The sequence below is a fragment of the Physeter macrocephalus genome, chromosome 2 (assembly GCF_002837175.3).
Source record: "Physeter macrocephalus isolate SW-GA chromosome 2, ASM283717v5, whole genome shotgun sequence".
NCBI classification, from domain to species: domain Eukaryota; kingdom Metazoa; phylum Chordata; class Mammalia; order Artiodactyla; family Physeteridae; genus Physeter; species Physeter macrocephalus.
This window is the reverse complement of record NC_041215.1, coordinates 18,501,615-18,516,837: the sequence shown is the minus strand read 5'-3', so window position 1 is coordinate 18,516,837 and position 15,223 is coordinate 18,501,615. Positions and strand designations below refer to the sequence as shown.

Here is a 15,223-nt window from a genome sequence, read left to right as displayed (position 1 = left end):
ATGCTGCGGAGCAGCTGGGCCCGTGAGCCATGGCCGCTGAGCCTGCGCGTCCGGAGCCTGTGCTCCGCAACGGGAGAGGCCACAACAGAGGGAGGCCCGCGTACCGCAAAAAAAAAAAAAACAAAAAACTTTGCATTGGGTGGTGAGTCAGGGTCAAGCTGAGGTCAGTTAAGGTGGTGACGGGAGGGTCCACATGGGGTTGAGATGTAGGGTAGGGTTTGAGGTTAGGGCCAAGGTAGAATCAGTTTGAGCCCAGATTTGGGGTCTGCATTGGAGGGTGGGTCAGGCCTGGGGTTAAGGGTAAGACTGGGTCAGGTTCGGCTAATGTTGGATGTGAAGATCAGGTTTGAGCTGGGATTCAGGTTAAGGTCACAAGCAGTGTTGAGATGAGGGCTGTGATGGGGTTCAGGGGTTGAGGTCAGGATTGACTCAGATTCTGGGGTGAGCGCATACTGAGTGTTGGCACGGAGGGGTAGGTCAGTGTCAGGGCTGAGTCGGGGCCTGAGTCACCATGGAGAACACTGTCCCTTCCCACTGGGGATCCAGGGGATGGCCACGAAGCTGGAGCACTCACCGGGGAGCCTGGGTGCCCCACAAGACCCCGTATCCCTGTTGGTCCAGGTGGGCCCTGGAGGAGGGAACAGAGTCAAAAACCCCTCAGGTTCAAGATTGGGGGGGTGGAAACACTACAGATATCAATCACTGCACCCCTGTCCACTCCCCCCACCAAGAAGCTGCATTTCCCTCCCCCAACCCTGTCTTCCTAGCTACCAACACATGGGACCAGACAGAGCATCTGTCCTAAGTTTGGCCCATCAGGACGTTTGCCCAAAAGTCCCACCGGGACGCAGGGACTGAGCTGGCTCCCTGCTGCTGGGCACTGCGGCTGCATTTCCGGAGGGAAGCTGGGGGTGCAGTTAGCCCCTTTATTCCAGGTAGCTTGAGTGGCTTCTGTTACTTGCAGGTGTCAAGATGGGTCTCATGAAGGCAGGAAGCTCCGTGGCCTCTCCCCCGGCCATCCTCCCCATCCCTCTCCCCTCCCCGAGGACCACCCCCCTCACTGGGGCCCCCCACTCACCGCATCCCCCTTATCGCCTTTGCTGCCCTTGTGACCCGGGGCTCCCACTTCTCCCTGCAGAGGAAACAGGATGAGGGAGGACCACGCCTCCCTCTACCCCCATCCTCCCCCCAGCCCCTCCCCTTCCATGAACTCTCTCTCACCTTGTCCCCTTCCTCGCCAGAAGGCCCCAGAGCTCCAGGGGATCCAGGAAGCCCCAGGGGCCCTGGGATCCCGTCTTTGCCAGTGGGACCAGGGGGGCCGCGTTCACCCTGATGGGCGGAGTGGAAAGGGGTATGTCGGGGCCAGGGCAGAAATGAGCTCCTGATATGTAGAGGGCTGGGTCTTGGGGATGCCTGGGGGAAGGGGGGCAGGCACTTACCGGGGACCCCTTCTCGCCTGCAGGGCCAACAGGGCCTTGGCCTCCACTTTGGCCAGGAAGCCCAATGCCCCCTGCCGGGCCTACAGGACCGCGCTCCCCAGGGGAGCCCTGAAAACAGGGGTGAAGGGTCAGGGATAATAGCAGTAGTGGTAATTCTCATTTATTGGAGGGTTTTCAAGCAGTCAGGCCCTGAGTTAGGTGGTTACCAGCACATCCAATCTATTCCCCCAGACAGCAGCCAGAGGGCGCTGTGAACACCTGAGCCCAAGCACGTGCCTCCCCTCCCTGCCCACATCCCTCTGGGGCTCCCACCTCACTTGTTGAAAAAAAGGTTTTCCTGGCAGCCCACAAGGTCCTGCACGACTATGCTCTCACCTCCTCCCACTCACCCTAGGCTCACTCCCCTCCAGCCACACGGGCCTGCTCACTGCTTCCTCCAGCCTCAGGACTTTGCACATGCCGTTCCCTCTGCCTGGCACACCCTTCCCCCCAGACACCCACATGGCTCCTCCCTCACCGCCTTCAGGTCTCAGCTCAAATGTCACCTTCTCAGGAGGCCTTCCCTGGCCTGCCTATTTCAACGGCTCTCCCCTTCTCCCCTTTACTCTGCGCTATTTTGCCTTGTGGCATTCATCATGGCTGATCCCTTATCTCCCTGGCTAGATCATAGTAAACTCCAGGAGAAAGAAGGTTTTGAAACGCTGATGTCTGACACGCAGGTAAGTATGTGCCCAACGTATCATCTCACTGAGATTTACGATCATCTAGGAGATGGGACTATTTTACAGACAAGGAAACTGAGGCTCGCGCAGTGTCACGACTGCCCAGCCAGTGAGTGACAGAGTTGGCCGTGACCCCGACCTGTTTGGCTCCCCAAATAGCAGACTTGATGAGGACAATACCCAGCTTCCCAGAAACCCTGAGACCCCTGCACCCTTCCCCCCACACAGCAGACGGGTTTACACTTACGTTAGCCCCGACGGGGCCGGGGGGGCCCTTGTCACCCTTCAAACCAGTAGGTCCCTGAGGAGGAGATGATTCACAGTCGAGAGACTCCCAGAGGTGCCCCCGGGTCCTGTCTTCACTCTGGGGGGCTCAGAGTTCCCACCCGCTTCCCGGCCACTGAAGTTCAGGGATCTGTCCCTCCTGCAGCCATTATTTTACTATCACATTTGCCCCTCCCCTGGGCCCCCCTTTCCTTCTCTGCTTCACAGCCCAGCCAGGCACATTCAGGAGGGGCTCCAAACGATACTCACTGGGTCCCCGGGGGCTCCTTGGGGACCAGGGAAGCCCCTGCGTCCAGGTGGCCCTTCCTTCCCAAAGGGTCCCAGTGGTCCCAGGTCCCCCTGGAGGAGTGCAGAGGAGGGAGGTCAGACTCCAGAGAAGAGGGTGTCTCCCCTCAATCTGTGAGTCTGGGCCCCCTGCCCCATGGGGTTGATTCTGAGCCTGGAGGTGCCGTGGGGACGTTGAGGGACCTTTGGGGTCACTTGATGAGATCTCCCGCGGGGCAGGGTCTCACCTTGGCCCCCTCTTTGCCTTCCAGGCCCGGAAGACCTTGTTCACCAGGAGATCCAGGGGGGCCTGGGGGCCCCCTCTCACCCAGAGGCCCTGCTTCTCCCGTCTTTCCCTGGAGAGGAAGAAGGCTCATCTTGAATGGAGGTGGCCTGGGGTGGGGGGTCTGCCTGAGATCACCTCCCCCTCCCCCAAATATCCCCGAACTGGTGCAAAAGTAGGGAGACCTGTGGGGTCCACTCTGACCTGAGGACCCACGACACCAGCTGGTCCAGGTGGGCCTGTCTGACCTTGGAAGCCCTGAGGAGAAACATTAAAAGGAGGTGTCATGGAGGGGAAGAAATGGAGAGCCTAATGGGGTCATGGGTCAGAGGTCAAAGGGTTTCTCACCAATTCTCCTCTGTGTCCAGGGTGTCCAGGTTGCCCGTCTTTCCCCTGGGGGCCCTGAGGGACAAGGTGGGAGAGAGTTGAGGCACAAACAAGGAGTCCCCCCACTGCCTCGCTCCCCCTCCCCCCCAGCAGGGTGAGCTCACTTACAGGGGGACCCCTTGGTCCAGAGAACCCAGGAGGGCCTTGCAGACCTGGGAAGCCCTGAAATGGAAGCAGAAATCATTCACTCATCCCTGCCGCCTGCCCCTGAGTCCCACATAATGACAACCGCATGTTGGGTGCTTCCTGCAGGCCAGGCATGGGGTTAAGTATTCTATGCGCAGGAAGTCATTTCATTCACCACCGCAGCCCTTTGGGATGGGGACTGTGGTTATTCCCATTTGATAGAGTTGGAAACTGAGGCACAGAGAGGTTAAGTGACTCACCCAAGGTCACACAGCACGTGAATGGCAGAGCTAAGACTTGAACTCACATCTCTCTGACTTCAGAGGCTGTGCTTTTTCTGCATTCTGCATTATAATGTCTCCCCACCTTCTGGGCTTGTCTCCTACCCAGAATCACACACACACACACACACACACACACACACACACACTCACTTACCTTTTCTCCAGGGAACCCAGGGGCTCCGTCCTGGCCCACATCACCCTAGGATAGAATGAATGAGACTCAGGCTGCAGAACACACTCAACGGGAGGTATTGGGTGGGACTTGGTGAGCCTGGGGCAGAGGGCCTGCTTGGGGGGCCTAACCACCCACCCACCCCATACCTTGGGGCCTGGTTGCCCTGTGGCACCTGGTTGCCCCCTCTCTCCACGGGAGCCCTGAATAGAAAAGAAGCAAACATTGGAAGTGAGAGGGTGGGGGAGTCTAGGAGATGAGGATGAGTCCTCTGGGTCCCTCCACCATGACTACCTGAAGTAACCCAAACCCTCTTCCCGCCCACTTATCCTCTTGCAGCCCCTCCTTCCAGCCCTGCCCCCATTTTCTTACTGGTGGTCCCCGCTCTCCTTCCAGGCCTGGCTGCCCAGCCTTCCCCTGGAATGTAAATTAGATGAGGGGGAAGCAGAAGAGGGTGATGGTGCAAATACATGACACAAACACATAAATGCACCCAGTAAGAGACCTGGAAAGATGTCTGCCCCACATTCATTTGCAAGCCTTTCACTCACACGCACGCATAAGTACAGCTTACACATGCAACTACGCAAAGATCACAGGCACCCAATTATATTATGATTGCACCTACAGGTCCACACATACAAGCACATTTGCTCACACAGACACCTATTTATCACAGCTGCATGGTATGCACACGTGACTGCATGCCATCGCAGCATGCAAGGGGTGACCGCAGCTTCGAGATGACACTCGGAGCCTGTCATGTAATATGTCCCTTGCATAAGTGTCTATCCAGTGTAAACACGTATGCGCATGGATTCATGTGAGGACACGGTCCTGATAAACACAGCAGTATACAAACCCTCATGTGCATATACACAATGTCCATTTACACAGCTACAGGGCACACATAGCAAAACAACGCGTGCGTGTATACACAATCCCCCAGGTGTGCAGAAACACACACATATGTGTATTTCCCTATTCTTTCACACACTTCGACATACCCCCTCACACATCTACGCCCATAGTCACACAATGTACGTGCAGCTGGTGCCCTTGTTCACCCAGTCACAGGCCCCTAGGCTGCAGCACCCAGACCCCATCTAATCTGCACTGAAAGGCACACGGGATGCACATGCATACACAGACACGCAGGCACATTTGCTGTAATGCCAGCTGGGATCACCTACATGTGCCCTGCGTTGCACATGGCAGTATGTGTGCACACAAGTGCTTCCAGGCATAGACACAGCCACCTAGGGCCCCACGCGCTGTCACGCACAGCCATACACTCTGTTCCTCTCATGCAAGCCCTTCCCTCTCCCCTGACCCCTGGACTGTGACTCACCCGCTTCCCTTTTTCTCCTAATGGTGCCAGGGGCCCAGGAAAGCCAATCGATCCCTGAGTAAAGAGAATGAGAGAGAAGACATGGGTGTGAGGAGTAGGTGACATTAGCCCCTCACCCCATTCAGCCACCTCATCTTTTCAGGCATTTCCAGGCCAGTGATTCCAGAAAGTTCTTTGGCCCCTCCAGCCCCAGTGAGCAGCCCCTCCCTTGCCCCTCCATTCCAGTCACACTGGCCTCTTTCATGCTACTCAGATACCAGTACATTCCTGCCTCAGGGACTTTGCACTGGCTGCCTTTGCCTAAAATGCTCTTCTCTCAGATCCCCACAAAGCCAGCTACTCCTCATCATTTAAATCTCATTCAGACATCACCTCCTTAGAGAAGCCTTCCACCATCATCCTGACCACCACATCCTCAAGTCATGCTCTGTTTATCACGTCCTATTTTGTTTCCCCTATAATGTTTGTATTGAAATGACCTTGCTCATCTGTTTATTTATTCAATGACTAGGACATAATGCTCTGGTCTTATTCCCTACTGCCTGGCACATGGTGGTGGCTTACTCAATACTTGTTAATTAACTGCCTCCAGTACTTGCTTTCCTGCCCATCGTCCCTTGACCTGGGGGAAAATATCATATGCTCTGATATCCCCTCTCACCCCTCACTGTGTTTTGAATCCTAGATCCATCAGTAAATTAGCTGTGTGGCCCTGGACAAATGGATTGACCCCTCTGAGCATCAGTCTCCTTTGTAGCCTGGGGATACCAACAATACCTCCTTCACAAGGTTTTCGTTAGGATTAAATGGGATATGTATAGAAAGTGGGTATTTTTTTTTAAAGGTACTTGGCACATAGTATGTGCTCAAGAAATATTAGCTGTCTTCGTTATTCATGCTGATTATTAGTAACTGCTATGGATTAAATGTTTGTGTCCTCCCAAAATTCATATGCTGAAGCCTCAGTCCCTAGTGTGATAATATTTGGAGGTTGGGCCTTTGGGAAGTAAGTAGGTCATGAGGGTGGAGCCCTTGTGAATGGCATTAGTGTCTTTATAAGAAGAAGAGACTAGATCTCTCTCTCTCTCTCTCTCTCTCTCTCTCCTTCTCCCTCTCCCCTATGTGAGGACAAAGACAGAAAATGTTCATCTACAAACCAGGAGAAAAACCCTCACCAGAATCCAACCATGCTGGCACTCTGATCTCAGACTTCTGGCCTCCAGAACAAATTTCTGTGTTTAAATCACCCAGTCTAAGGTACATTTATTCTAGCAACCCAAGCTGAATAAGACACTGACCTCAACTAAACCAACATATCAGGCCTCCTGTAAAGTATTCATTGCTTGTTGCCCAAGACGCATTGATCAGTCTTGGCTAGGAGGCTTTGTTCTAACTCCCATGAATTTCTATTCCAACAGACTGAGTTCTGCTCTTAGTTTTGATACCTTGAGTTAATCCCAAACCTGTTTATGTCAGTTTCCCTTGCTATTGGGGTCATGTGACTTAATGAAACCTTACAAAAACTGATGAAATGTAGAAAGGGAAAAGAAAGATATCTGTAAAATCTAGGTTAAATGGAAAAGACTCAATGTAAAGGGAAGTCACTAAAAAAAACACTATCAAATTAGACATGGGCAAGATAACTGCTAGATTGAGATGCCAAAAGTGTGGAACTCAAGAAGGATTCTGTACTCAGATTTCTTCCCAAGTGTCTGCGTTTCTGCTCCACTTTACGTAACAAAAAACTCTAAATCATCAGTGATGTAATATGGGTGTGGTTTATGCAGAAAGACGTGTCTTACCAATAGCCTCATTCATCAAAACATTGGCAGCCAAATGTACAGTTTTACATAAATACATTCTAAGTTATAATTAATTCAAGATATGTAAAATATGTATTTTTTATGATTCTCCTCCTTACTCACTTTTTGTTTGAACCAACCTCAGTCATACCAAATAAGAAGGATCCTACAGTTGTATTATCACCAAAATCATCAATATTATCATAATCAAATTGATGAGGTAGATACTACTGGTATCTCCCTTTCGCAACTGAGAAAATGGGTTCAATAGACTTGTTCAAGATCATTTAGCAGGTAAGGTGTGACTTACTCAAGGTCACTTAGCAGATAAGGCTGGGTATTTGAGCCTAAGTTTGTCTGATGCCAAAGCCCCCATCTTACACTTTCAATGTCCCAGGGTGTGGACAGCTCACACCCTCAGACCACAGCCTGGACCCCCAGATGTTAATCAGTCTCTGAACCCTGCCCTTGCCCACCACCCTCCTGCTAGCTTCTGACCTTAGGGCCTGGACGTCCTGGGTAACCTGGGAGACCCGGCACCCCAAGCTTGCCCTGCGGAGAGATTATGGGACAAAGGTCAGAGACTGCAACTTGGAGGTCAGTGGGGGAGGGGCAGGAAGGCTGGGGCATGGTTGCAGGGGTAGGAGGGGGGGATTCAGGGAAACATGGGTTCAAGTCCTGGCCCCTGCCTGCTAGGGGCATGTCCTTGGGCAACTCATTCAACCATTCCAAATCTCAGTTTCCTTGTCTGTAAAATGGGGGTAAATATATCTGTTGCCTGTGGTGGTTATGGGGATAAAAACAAGATAATGTGCATGGAATTGCTCTGTAATGCTGAGCTGGGGGATTGAAGGAGTTGAGAGCCTCCTGAAGTTGGAGACAAAAGAGCAGAGGGCAGAAGGCAAAGGGCCAGGGAACACCTTGCCTGCAGGCTAAAAGCTGGGGTATAGACTGGAGGGGGTGACCAGGTCCACTCACCTTCTCCCCAGCTGAGCCTGGGGGCCCCTCCTCACCAGCAGGCCCCACCTGCCCCTTCAGCCCTTCAGGACCATCCTCTCCCCGAGGACCTGGGGGGCCGGGTTGCCCCTGGAAAAGACAGGAATGCCTGTCTTTGCCCCAGTTCACCCCCTCCCTCTCTTTCCCAAGTCCCCCAGATCCAGCAGACCCCTCCTCTGGAGGTCATCTTACCCAATCGCCTTTAAGCCCCACATCACCCTTGAAGCCTGGGAAGCCATCCTCTCCCTGGGTGGAAGATAGTACACAGATCAGATGTCAGGGCTTCAGGGAAGGGACACAGCCAGAGCCCCATTATTAGGGTTCCCCACTCAAGGAATCCCCTCCCTTCTCACCTTCTCTCCTTTCTCCCCCTGGAGGCCCCGGTTGCCAGAGGTACCCTGAAAAATATAAAAGCTCTCAGGTCCCCCCTCCCACCACTTAAGAAGGGCCCCAGACTCAGTTCCCTGCCCTGAAACAGCCAGGAGAGTCCCAAGAGGAAGTCAGACTGGAAGAAGGGGGGTGAGGGTCAGCCCCAGAGGAAATTATCTTTCCCCAAAGTCTGCTAGTATGGTGTGCAAGAGGCTGCCTCTCCCCCGCCCTTTCCCACTGGCAGCCTCCCAAGGTCATCTGTGTGGGGGAGTGCACGGAAGGCCAAATTTCCAAGTAATTGATTCCCATCTCCCGGGGACACTGTGTCCACAGTTCCTTCTGGCAGGAGAAAGAGGATGAACATTCCAGTCCCCGGCTGCATTCTAAAGGCAAAGGAATGTTTCCCATTGTGCTGGCTACAATGCGACTCTGTGCCTGGTAACAAGGGGAGTCTGTGCTTGGCTACAGCAAGACTGCTCAGTGCAAGCCCAGATGCGGCTCACACCAAATTCTGGGCTTGGGCCACAAGAAAAGCTGCACTTGGCTACAATGTAACTGAGCTCAGCCACTAAAATGAAATTGTACTTGGATACAATACAACTATGCTTTCACAAGAGCATGACTGTTTCCAGCCACAGGGAGACAGGATATAACCGATATAACCAAACTCAGTGACTACAACAAAATTACACTTGGATACAATATAACTGTGTGTTTTGACAATAGCATGACTGTCTCTAGCCACAGGGCAATTCATTGACCACAATGTAACTGAGCTTGGCTACAATTGTTCTCTGGCCATGGCTACAACATAGCCTTCAACTATACATAGAAAACCATGCCTGGCTACAATGGAACTCTGAGTTTCGACACCCACACGATTTTGCGGCCAGCTACAATATAACCACCTCCTCCGTTATAGTGTAACTAAGCTTGTCTATAATGCAAAAATATGAGGAGCCAGCTCTTGGCTACCATCAAACTCTGTTTTTAGACTACAGGTAATGGGTACCTGTTCTTGGCTACAATGTAACTGGACTCAGCTACTATATAGATGTGAATTCCAATGTCCCTGCACTTGGTCAACAGTGAATCTCTATTCAGTACAGCTCCCAGCTTGTCTTAGCATTTCTGGGCTTGCAGATTGTACGGCTCTGGGCTTGAGCGTTAAAACAACCCTCTGCTTGATTACGGTGTGCTGATGTGGACCTGGATGTGATGTGTGTGCTTACAGTGAAATGGGTTCAGCCTCTAATGGGTTTAACTGTTCTCAGCTACAAGGTGACAACCATGCTGTACTGTTACCCTTTGGCTTTTCAGCTCCAAAGTAGGTATATATTGTCACTTCTGTCACACCTTGCCTGGCAGACTGATTCCTCTCATCACGCATACAGAAGTTTCTGACAGAGCTGGCTTCCGGAAGTCAATGGTGATGAATCATCCCTATCTGCAGGGAATTCCCTGGCGGTCCAGTGGTTAGGGCTCCGCACTTTCACTGCCGAGGGCCTGGGTTTGATGCCTGGTCGGGGAACTGAGGTGCCACAAGTCGCACAGCACGGCCAAAAAAAAAGAAAACTCTATCTGCAGACCCCAGGTATCACTTACCTTCACACCCCGAGGTCCAGGATAGCCCGGAGGGCCTGCCGACCCTGCTGGACCCTGAGATGAACATAAGATGAGTGCCATCCTGTTCTTCCCCTTCCATGTTTCCAGTGCCCTCATCTCTCTTCTCATTAACAGCCCCTGACTCCTGGCCCTGCTTGGCAACCCTCACCCCCAAATCAGCCCCTCTCCAGGTCACTCACCTGGGCCCCTTTCTCTCCTGTTGGGCCCTCATGACCTGGGTGACCCTAGGAGATAAACATTCTAAGTTGTCAGAGACCTGATATGCCATCCGAATTCCCAAGCCTCCCCACTTCTCCTTCCTCCTTCTCCCAGAATCTAGATCTCACCAGAGGGCCGTCAGATCCTGGGAGGCCTGGAATTCCTGGGTTCCCAGGGGGACCCTGAAAGAAGATGAATCGTAGGAGGAGACAGAGGGTCTCAGAGCCTGGCATTCCACCAGGAACGTCCCTACTCAGACATACAGCCACCTCAAGGTTAGAGAAAAAACAGATCCTACTGGCCAGGAAATCTATCCTCAGCGCTTCCAAACTTGCTGTGTGACCCTGGACAAGCTCTCTCCCCTCTCTGTGCCTCAGAAATCCTCTGCTTCTGAGAGGGCTGAGACAAGGGCTGTAAAAACAGTGTGAGAGACATGCTGGGGTGGGGGACTCCCCAGCCACACCTCTTCCTTTAGAAGCACCTCCAACCCACAGCTCCACCTGAAGACGTGTGGGCCTAGGCAGGCATGAGGTGACCCCCTATGTCCTGCAAACCACTGACAAGTCCAGAGGCAGGCACTTGGCCCAGATAAGCCAATCAGATTCTCTCCTGAAATTTTGAGGTAAGGGATATCTTGCCTCACAGAAACTATGATCAGATGGATTTGGATAAAGAAACTGTAAGGTCATAAGGAACTGGGGACTGTAATAGTGACAGAGCAGCACAAGAGTGTGTAGAAACAGAAGTTGGGGTAAGAACAGACTAAGATGTAAATAGAAAGAAGCCTGTTTTTCAGGGGAGATGGAAACAGATGTGCAGAGGAAGAAAGATGACACCACAAGACCCGAGACAAAGGGATTTCCCGGGCGCATGAGTCTTGGTAATGTTTTCTACGACTGGCTTCTGAGGGTTCCCCTCTCTCCTGACAATATCCCCTTATGATCTAGCCTTGGTGCAGTTCTGTTTCTGGCCATCAATCCCTCCCCAGCAATGACACTTGGTAACGCTGAGCTTATTTAGGGAATGTTGCAATTTATTATTTATCCAGGGCTTACAAAAGGGGCCCTGGTGGGAAGATCTTCCCGCAGGCAGAGTTGAAGGGAAAAGATGTTGGGGGAGGAGAGGGGAGGGAGGGAGAGTTGTCACTCACCTTCTCCCCAGGAGTGCCAATGGGTCCCTGGGGGCCGGGGATTCCCTGGAAACATTTTTTTTTTAAAAAAAGGGAGAAGGAAAGCATGAGAAAGCGGCAGCAAGTGCAGAGGCTGGGGAAGCCAGGAGTGGTCTGTGACCTCCGCTGAGCACCGCTATACAGCCCCCACCCCCCCGTCAGGAAAGATAGCTCAAACCTGGGACCCGGGATTTCCCTGCTGTCCTGGGGGGCCTGGTTCTCCTGGAGGACCCTGGGGAGAAAGTGAGGGCTCTGTGAAGCTGAAAGGGATTATGGTGCTGAGGTGTCAGGGAAGTTGAAATGGGGGATCCTGGGGGTGGACAAGGAGATGGGTGGTCCTAGGGTCAGAGTGTCAGAACGCATCAGGGATCAGAACACATACCACATTTCCTTTGGCCCCTGTAGCACCATCACTTCCAGCTACACCCTGGGGGAGGAGAGGGTGTGAGACCAATGCAGACCCGTGCACAGGAGCCTGCGTCTGAGACACTGAGAGGCACAGGTGAAAAGGTGAGTGGGCAGAGAATCCAGGCAACAGAGATGGACATGCAGAGGAGATAAAGGTGAGAAAAAGACAAACAGGATGTAGAGAGACAGCGACATTCTCACCGGGCGTCCCAGGGGGCCAGGGGAGCCTCTAGGGCCAATCAGTCCTCGGGGGCCCTGCAAGGAGGTAGGAGCGGTTATTCCAGCATCACTGCTCTGAGGTCCTATGAGTCCTGACTCCCTCCCCTGTGCCAGGCAAGGGGCCCAGGGGTCTCTGATACTCACCGGCTCCCCAGGCTGGCCGGTGGGCCCCGGAGGTCCCTCTCCCCCCTGTGGGAAAGCATATGACTTGGGGAGGGGGGAGGTATAACCCTCAGAGAATCAGCTTCTCTCGTATCCGCGGCCCCTTCCAGGGGAGCTCAGAGTCAGAGTGTGTGGCAGGATCCAGCCAACTGCGTGTATGTGATTTGGTTCAGGTCCCTGACCCCAAGCCTGGACCTGCCATCCTGGGTTTAACCTCTTAACTCTAGTCCTAACCCCACAACTCTCAGCCCGTCTCTTTGAGCCCCACTGGGGTCTCCTGACTCTCCAGTGCAGACCTTCACCCCTCCCCCAGGCTCCTGAATGCTCTACTCCTCCTGTTCTGGCTTTCTAGCTTCCAAACCACTCCCTAACTCTCTTCCAAACTTACCTTCTCACCATCCTCTCCTGGGGGGCCAGGTTGCCCCACATGACCAAAGTCACCCTGGAGTGGGGAACACAGAGGGCAGTTCAGAGTCAGAAAGTGGAGACCAGCCCCCAGGAAAGGAGATGGGGTATTAGGGGTGAGGACTCAGACCCAGGAATGGAGGCTCTGATATTGGGGGTGGGGAGGGTGTCATGAACATTGGGAGGGGGCTTGGATATGGGGGAGGGGTCTCACACACTCACCCTCTGGCCCTTCTCTCCAGGCAGCCCTGGCAAGCCATCAAAGCCCTGATCACCCTGCACAAAGAAACATCAGCTGAGGGACTTCCCCGGTGGTCCAGTGGGAAAGACTCCGCGCTCCCAATGCAGGGGGGCCCGGGTTCAATCCCTGGTCAGGGAACTAGATCCCACATGCATGCCTGCAACTAAGAGTTCGCGTGCCGCAACTAAGACCCGGCACAGCCAAAATAAATAAATATATCATAAATATTTTTAAATAACTTAATTAAAATAAGCTGGAGGAAAAAAGAAAGAAAGAAACGCCAGCTGAGCTTTGACTCCTCTACCCTGACAGTCCCCCCAAGTCCCAGTCGTGGCCCCATCACCTACCTTAGGTCCTGTGTCCCCTGGGAGGCCTCGAGCCCCATCTGCTCCAGGGCGGCCCTACGGGGGAGGTGACATCATCAAGATATCTACTACCATGTATCGAGCACCTTCCTCATGCAGTGTCTTATGCTGGGGGCTTCTATATGTACCAATTTAACCTCTTAAATAGATCTCAAACCCATCCATTATTCTTTAGCCCTAGTGCCTTTTCTCTACTTCAAGTTATCATCATCTTCAGTCTCCATTAATTGCCCTGCTGTATGTTCCTCATGGCACTTTAAAACTATCTGGAGGGCTTCCCTGGTGGCGCAGTGGTGAAGAATCCACCTGCCAATGCGGGGGACACGGGTTCGGTGCCTGGTCCGGGAAGATCCCACCTGCCGCGGAGCAACTAAGCCCGTGCGCCACAACTACTGAGCCTGTGCTCTCGAGCCAGCGAGCCACAACTGCTGAGCCCGTGTGCTGCAACTACTGAAGCCCGCGCGCCTAGAACCCGTGCTCCACAACAAGAGAAGCCACTACGATGAGAAGCCCACGCACCGCGACAAAGAGTAGCCCCTGCTCACCGCAACTAGAGAAAGGCCTGCACGCAGCAACAAAGACACAACACAGCCAAAAAATAAATTAAAAAAAAAAAACTATCCGGAATTATCTTGTTCATCATTTCCCCCAATGCGCCAGTCTTTTCTTTTGCATGTGCTGTTCTTTCTACTTGGAACGCCCTTCCTCTCCTTTTTCCCTGGTTATACCTCAGATCTCAGTTCAAGCATCATTCCTCTGCAAGTCCTCCCAGACTCGGGGACCTGGCCAGATTCCTTTGTCACACCCTCAGTGTACTGTCATTCCCTGTCCTCGGTGCTCTTATCCCACCAATGGTACCAGCAGACCCTGGGAGCACAGAGCTGAGGCTCCTGTTGGGTGTTGGGAGATGGATAACGGATGACCTGAGGACCTAGGAGTCACTCACCATCTTTCCCTCTCTGCCAGGGGGACCAAGAGGTCCCTGAAGTCCTCGGGGGCCCTAGAAGAGAAAGGAAGGGAGGAAGAAAAATGTCAGTAATTGCAAGGGTAACCCCAGCCCCTCTGCCATTTTCCCCAGCTAGCCCTTTATCCTGTAGCCCTGTGAGAAGACCCTTCCCATCAACCCTGTCCCCACCCCCACCAATCTCACCTGTGGCCCCATTTCTCCCATCTCTCCTTTCAGACCTGGATACCCAGGGAGACCCTTGGAGGAAGAAAGATAGGGTAATGCATTTGGAGGGAGTTGAGTTAGAGCCATCTCCAACTGATGTACTCCCCGCTCCACGCAGCCTCCTTACTCACCACGGGGCCTGGGCGCCCAGTGAGCCCCACCAGGCCAGGGGGGCCTTTCATAGAGAGCTGAAGAGACAGGGGAACAAAGCCATCAGCAGCAGTTAAATATCCACCTGTCTCCTGACTACTCACCATCTCCCATCTCTGTCATTCTCTCAATGTCCTCCCATCACCCCCTGACAGTCTCCCAATTATCCTCCACTCACCTGAGCCTGTTGCAGGACTGCCTGAGCCTGGGCCTGCTGGAAGGAGACTGGGGGTCCTTTGAGGGAGCCTCTTGCAAACTGGAACTAGGGGGCAACTAGTAGTGAGGGGAGCCTCCAGGAGAGGCCCCCCTCCTTGGTCAGGATTCTACTCCCCAAGGCTGTGCCACCCTATCTCCCTCTTACCGGTATCATGATCACAGTGCCTGGTAGACCCCGGATCCCATCAATGCCAGGGATTCCTGGGAGGCCAGCGGGGCCCTGAGAGAGGGACAGAGACAGAGAGGGATGGAGGTAGAGAGATGGAGGAAAGGATGGAGGGAGGAGGGGACAGAGAGAAAGGGGGGGAGGGGAGAGAGATAGAGAGAGGTGAAGGCAGAGAGATCGAGAGAGGAAAGGAGGGAGAGACAGAGAAAGATGGAGGCAGGGAGAGAGAGAGAGAAGAGACAGAAGGC

At 53.2% G+C, this 15,223-nt stretch overlaps 1 protein-coding gene across 1 annotated transcript in view; it reads right to left on the bottom strand.

Annotated features, from left to right (window-relative positions):
- COL5A3 (collagen type V alpha 3 chain) overlaps positions 1-15,223 on the bottom strand; it is a 38,029-nt gene that overhangs the window by 12,173 nt on the left and 10,633 nt on the right. The window contains exons 12-45 of the mRNA XM_028495286.2: positions 14,955-15,029; positions 14,772-14,855; positions 14,575-14,631; positions 14,423-14,476; positions 14,219-14,272; positions 13,255-13,308; positions 12,889-12,942; positions 12,650-12,703; positions 12,244-12,288; positions 12,082-12,135; positions 11,855-11,899; positions 11,651-11,704; positions 11,455-11,499; positions 10,433-10,486; positions 10,286-10,330; positions 10,086-10,139; positions 8,465-8,509; positions 8,304-8,357; positions 8,094-8,201; positions 7,614-7,667; positions 5,314-5,367; positions 4,335-4,379; positions 4,112-4,165; positions 3,945-3,989; positions 3,489-3,542; positions 3,342-3,395; positions 3,198-3,251; positions 2,959-3,066; positions 2,696-2,785; positions 2,409-2,462; positions 1,440-1,547; positions 1,222-1,329; positions 1,079-1,132; positions 575-628 (exon numbers count right to left, since the gene is read on the bottom strand). Coding sequence (XP_028351087.1) covers positions 575-628; positions 1,079-1,132; positions 1,222-1,329; positions 1,440-1,547; positions 2,409-2,462; positions 2,696-2,785; positions 2,959-3,066; positions 3,198-3,251; positions 3,342-3,395; positions 3,489-3,542; positions 3,945-3,989; positions 4,112-4,165; positions 4,335-4,379; positions 5,314-5,367; positions 7,614-7,667; positions 8,094-8,201; positions 8,304-8,357; positions 8,465-8,509; positions 10,086-10,139; positions 10,286-10,330; positions 10,433-10,486; positions 11,455-11,499; positions 11,651-11,704; positions 11,855-11,899; positions 12,082-12,135; positions 12,244-12,288; positions 12,650-12,703; positions 12,889-12,942; positions 13,255-13,308; positions 14,219-14,272; positions 14,423-14,476; positions 14,575-14,631; positions 14,772-14,855; positions 14,955-15,029 — 2,079 coding nt within the window. The remainder of the gene's footprint in view (positions 1-574; positions 629-1,078; positions 1,133-1,221; positions 1,330-1,439; positions 1,548-2,408; positions 2,463-2,695; positions 2,786-2,958; positions 3,067-3,197; positions 3,252-3,341; positions 3,396-3,488; positions 3,543-3,944; positions 3,990-4,111; positions 4,166-4,334; positions 4,380-5,313; positions 5,368-7,613; positions 7,668-8,093; positions 8,202-8,303; positions 8,358-8,464; positions 8,510-10,085; positions 10,140-10,285; positions 10,331-10,432; positions 10,487-11,454; positions 11,500-11,650; positions 11,705-11,854; positions 11,900-12,081; positions 12,136-12,243; positions 12,289-12,649; positions 12,704-12,888; positions 12,943-13,254; positions 13,309-14,218; positions 14,273-14,422; positions 14,477-14,574; positions 14,632-14,771; positions 14,856-14,954; positions 15,030-15,223) is intronic.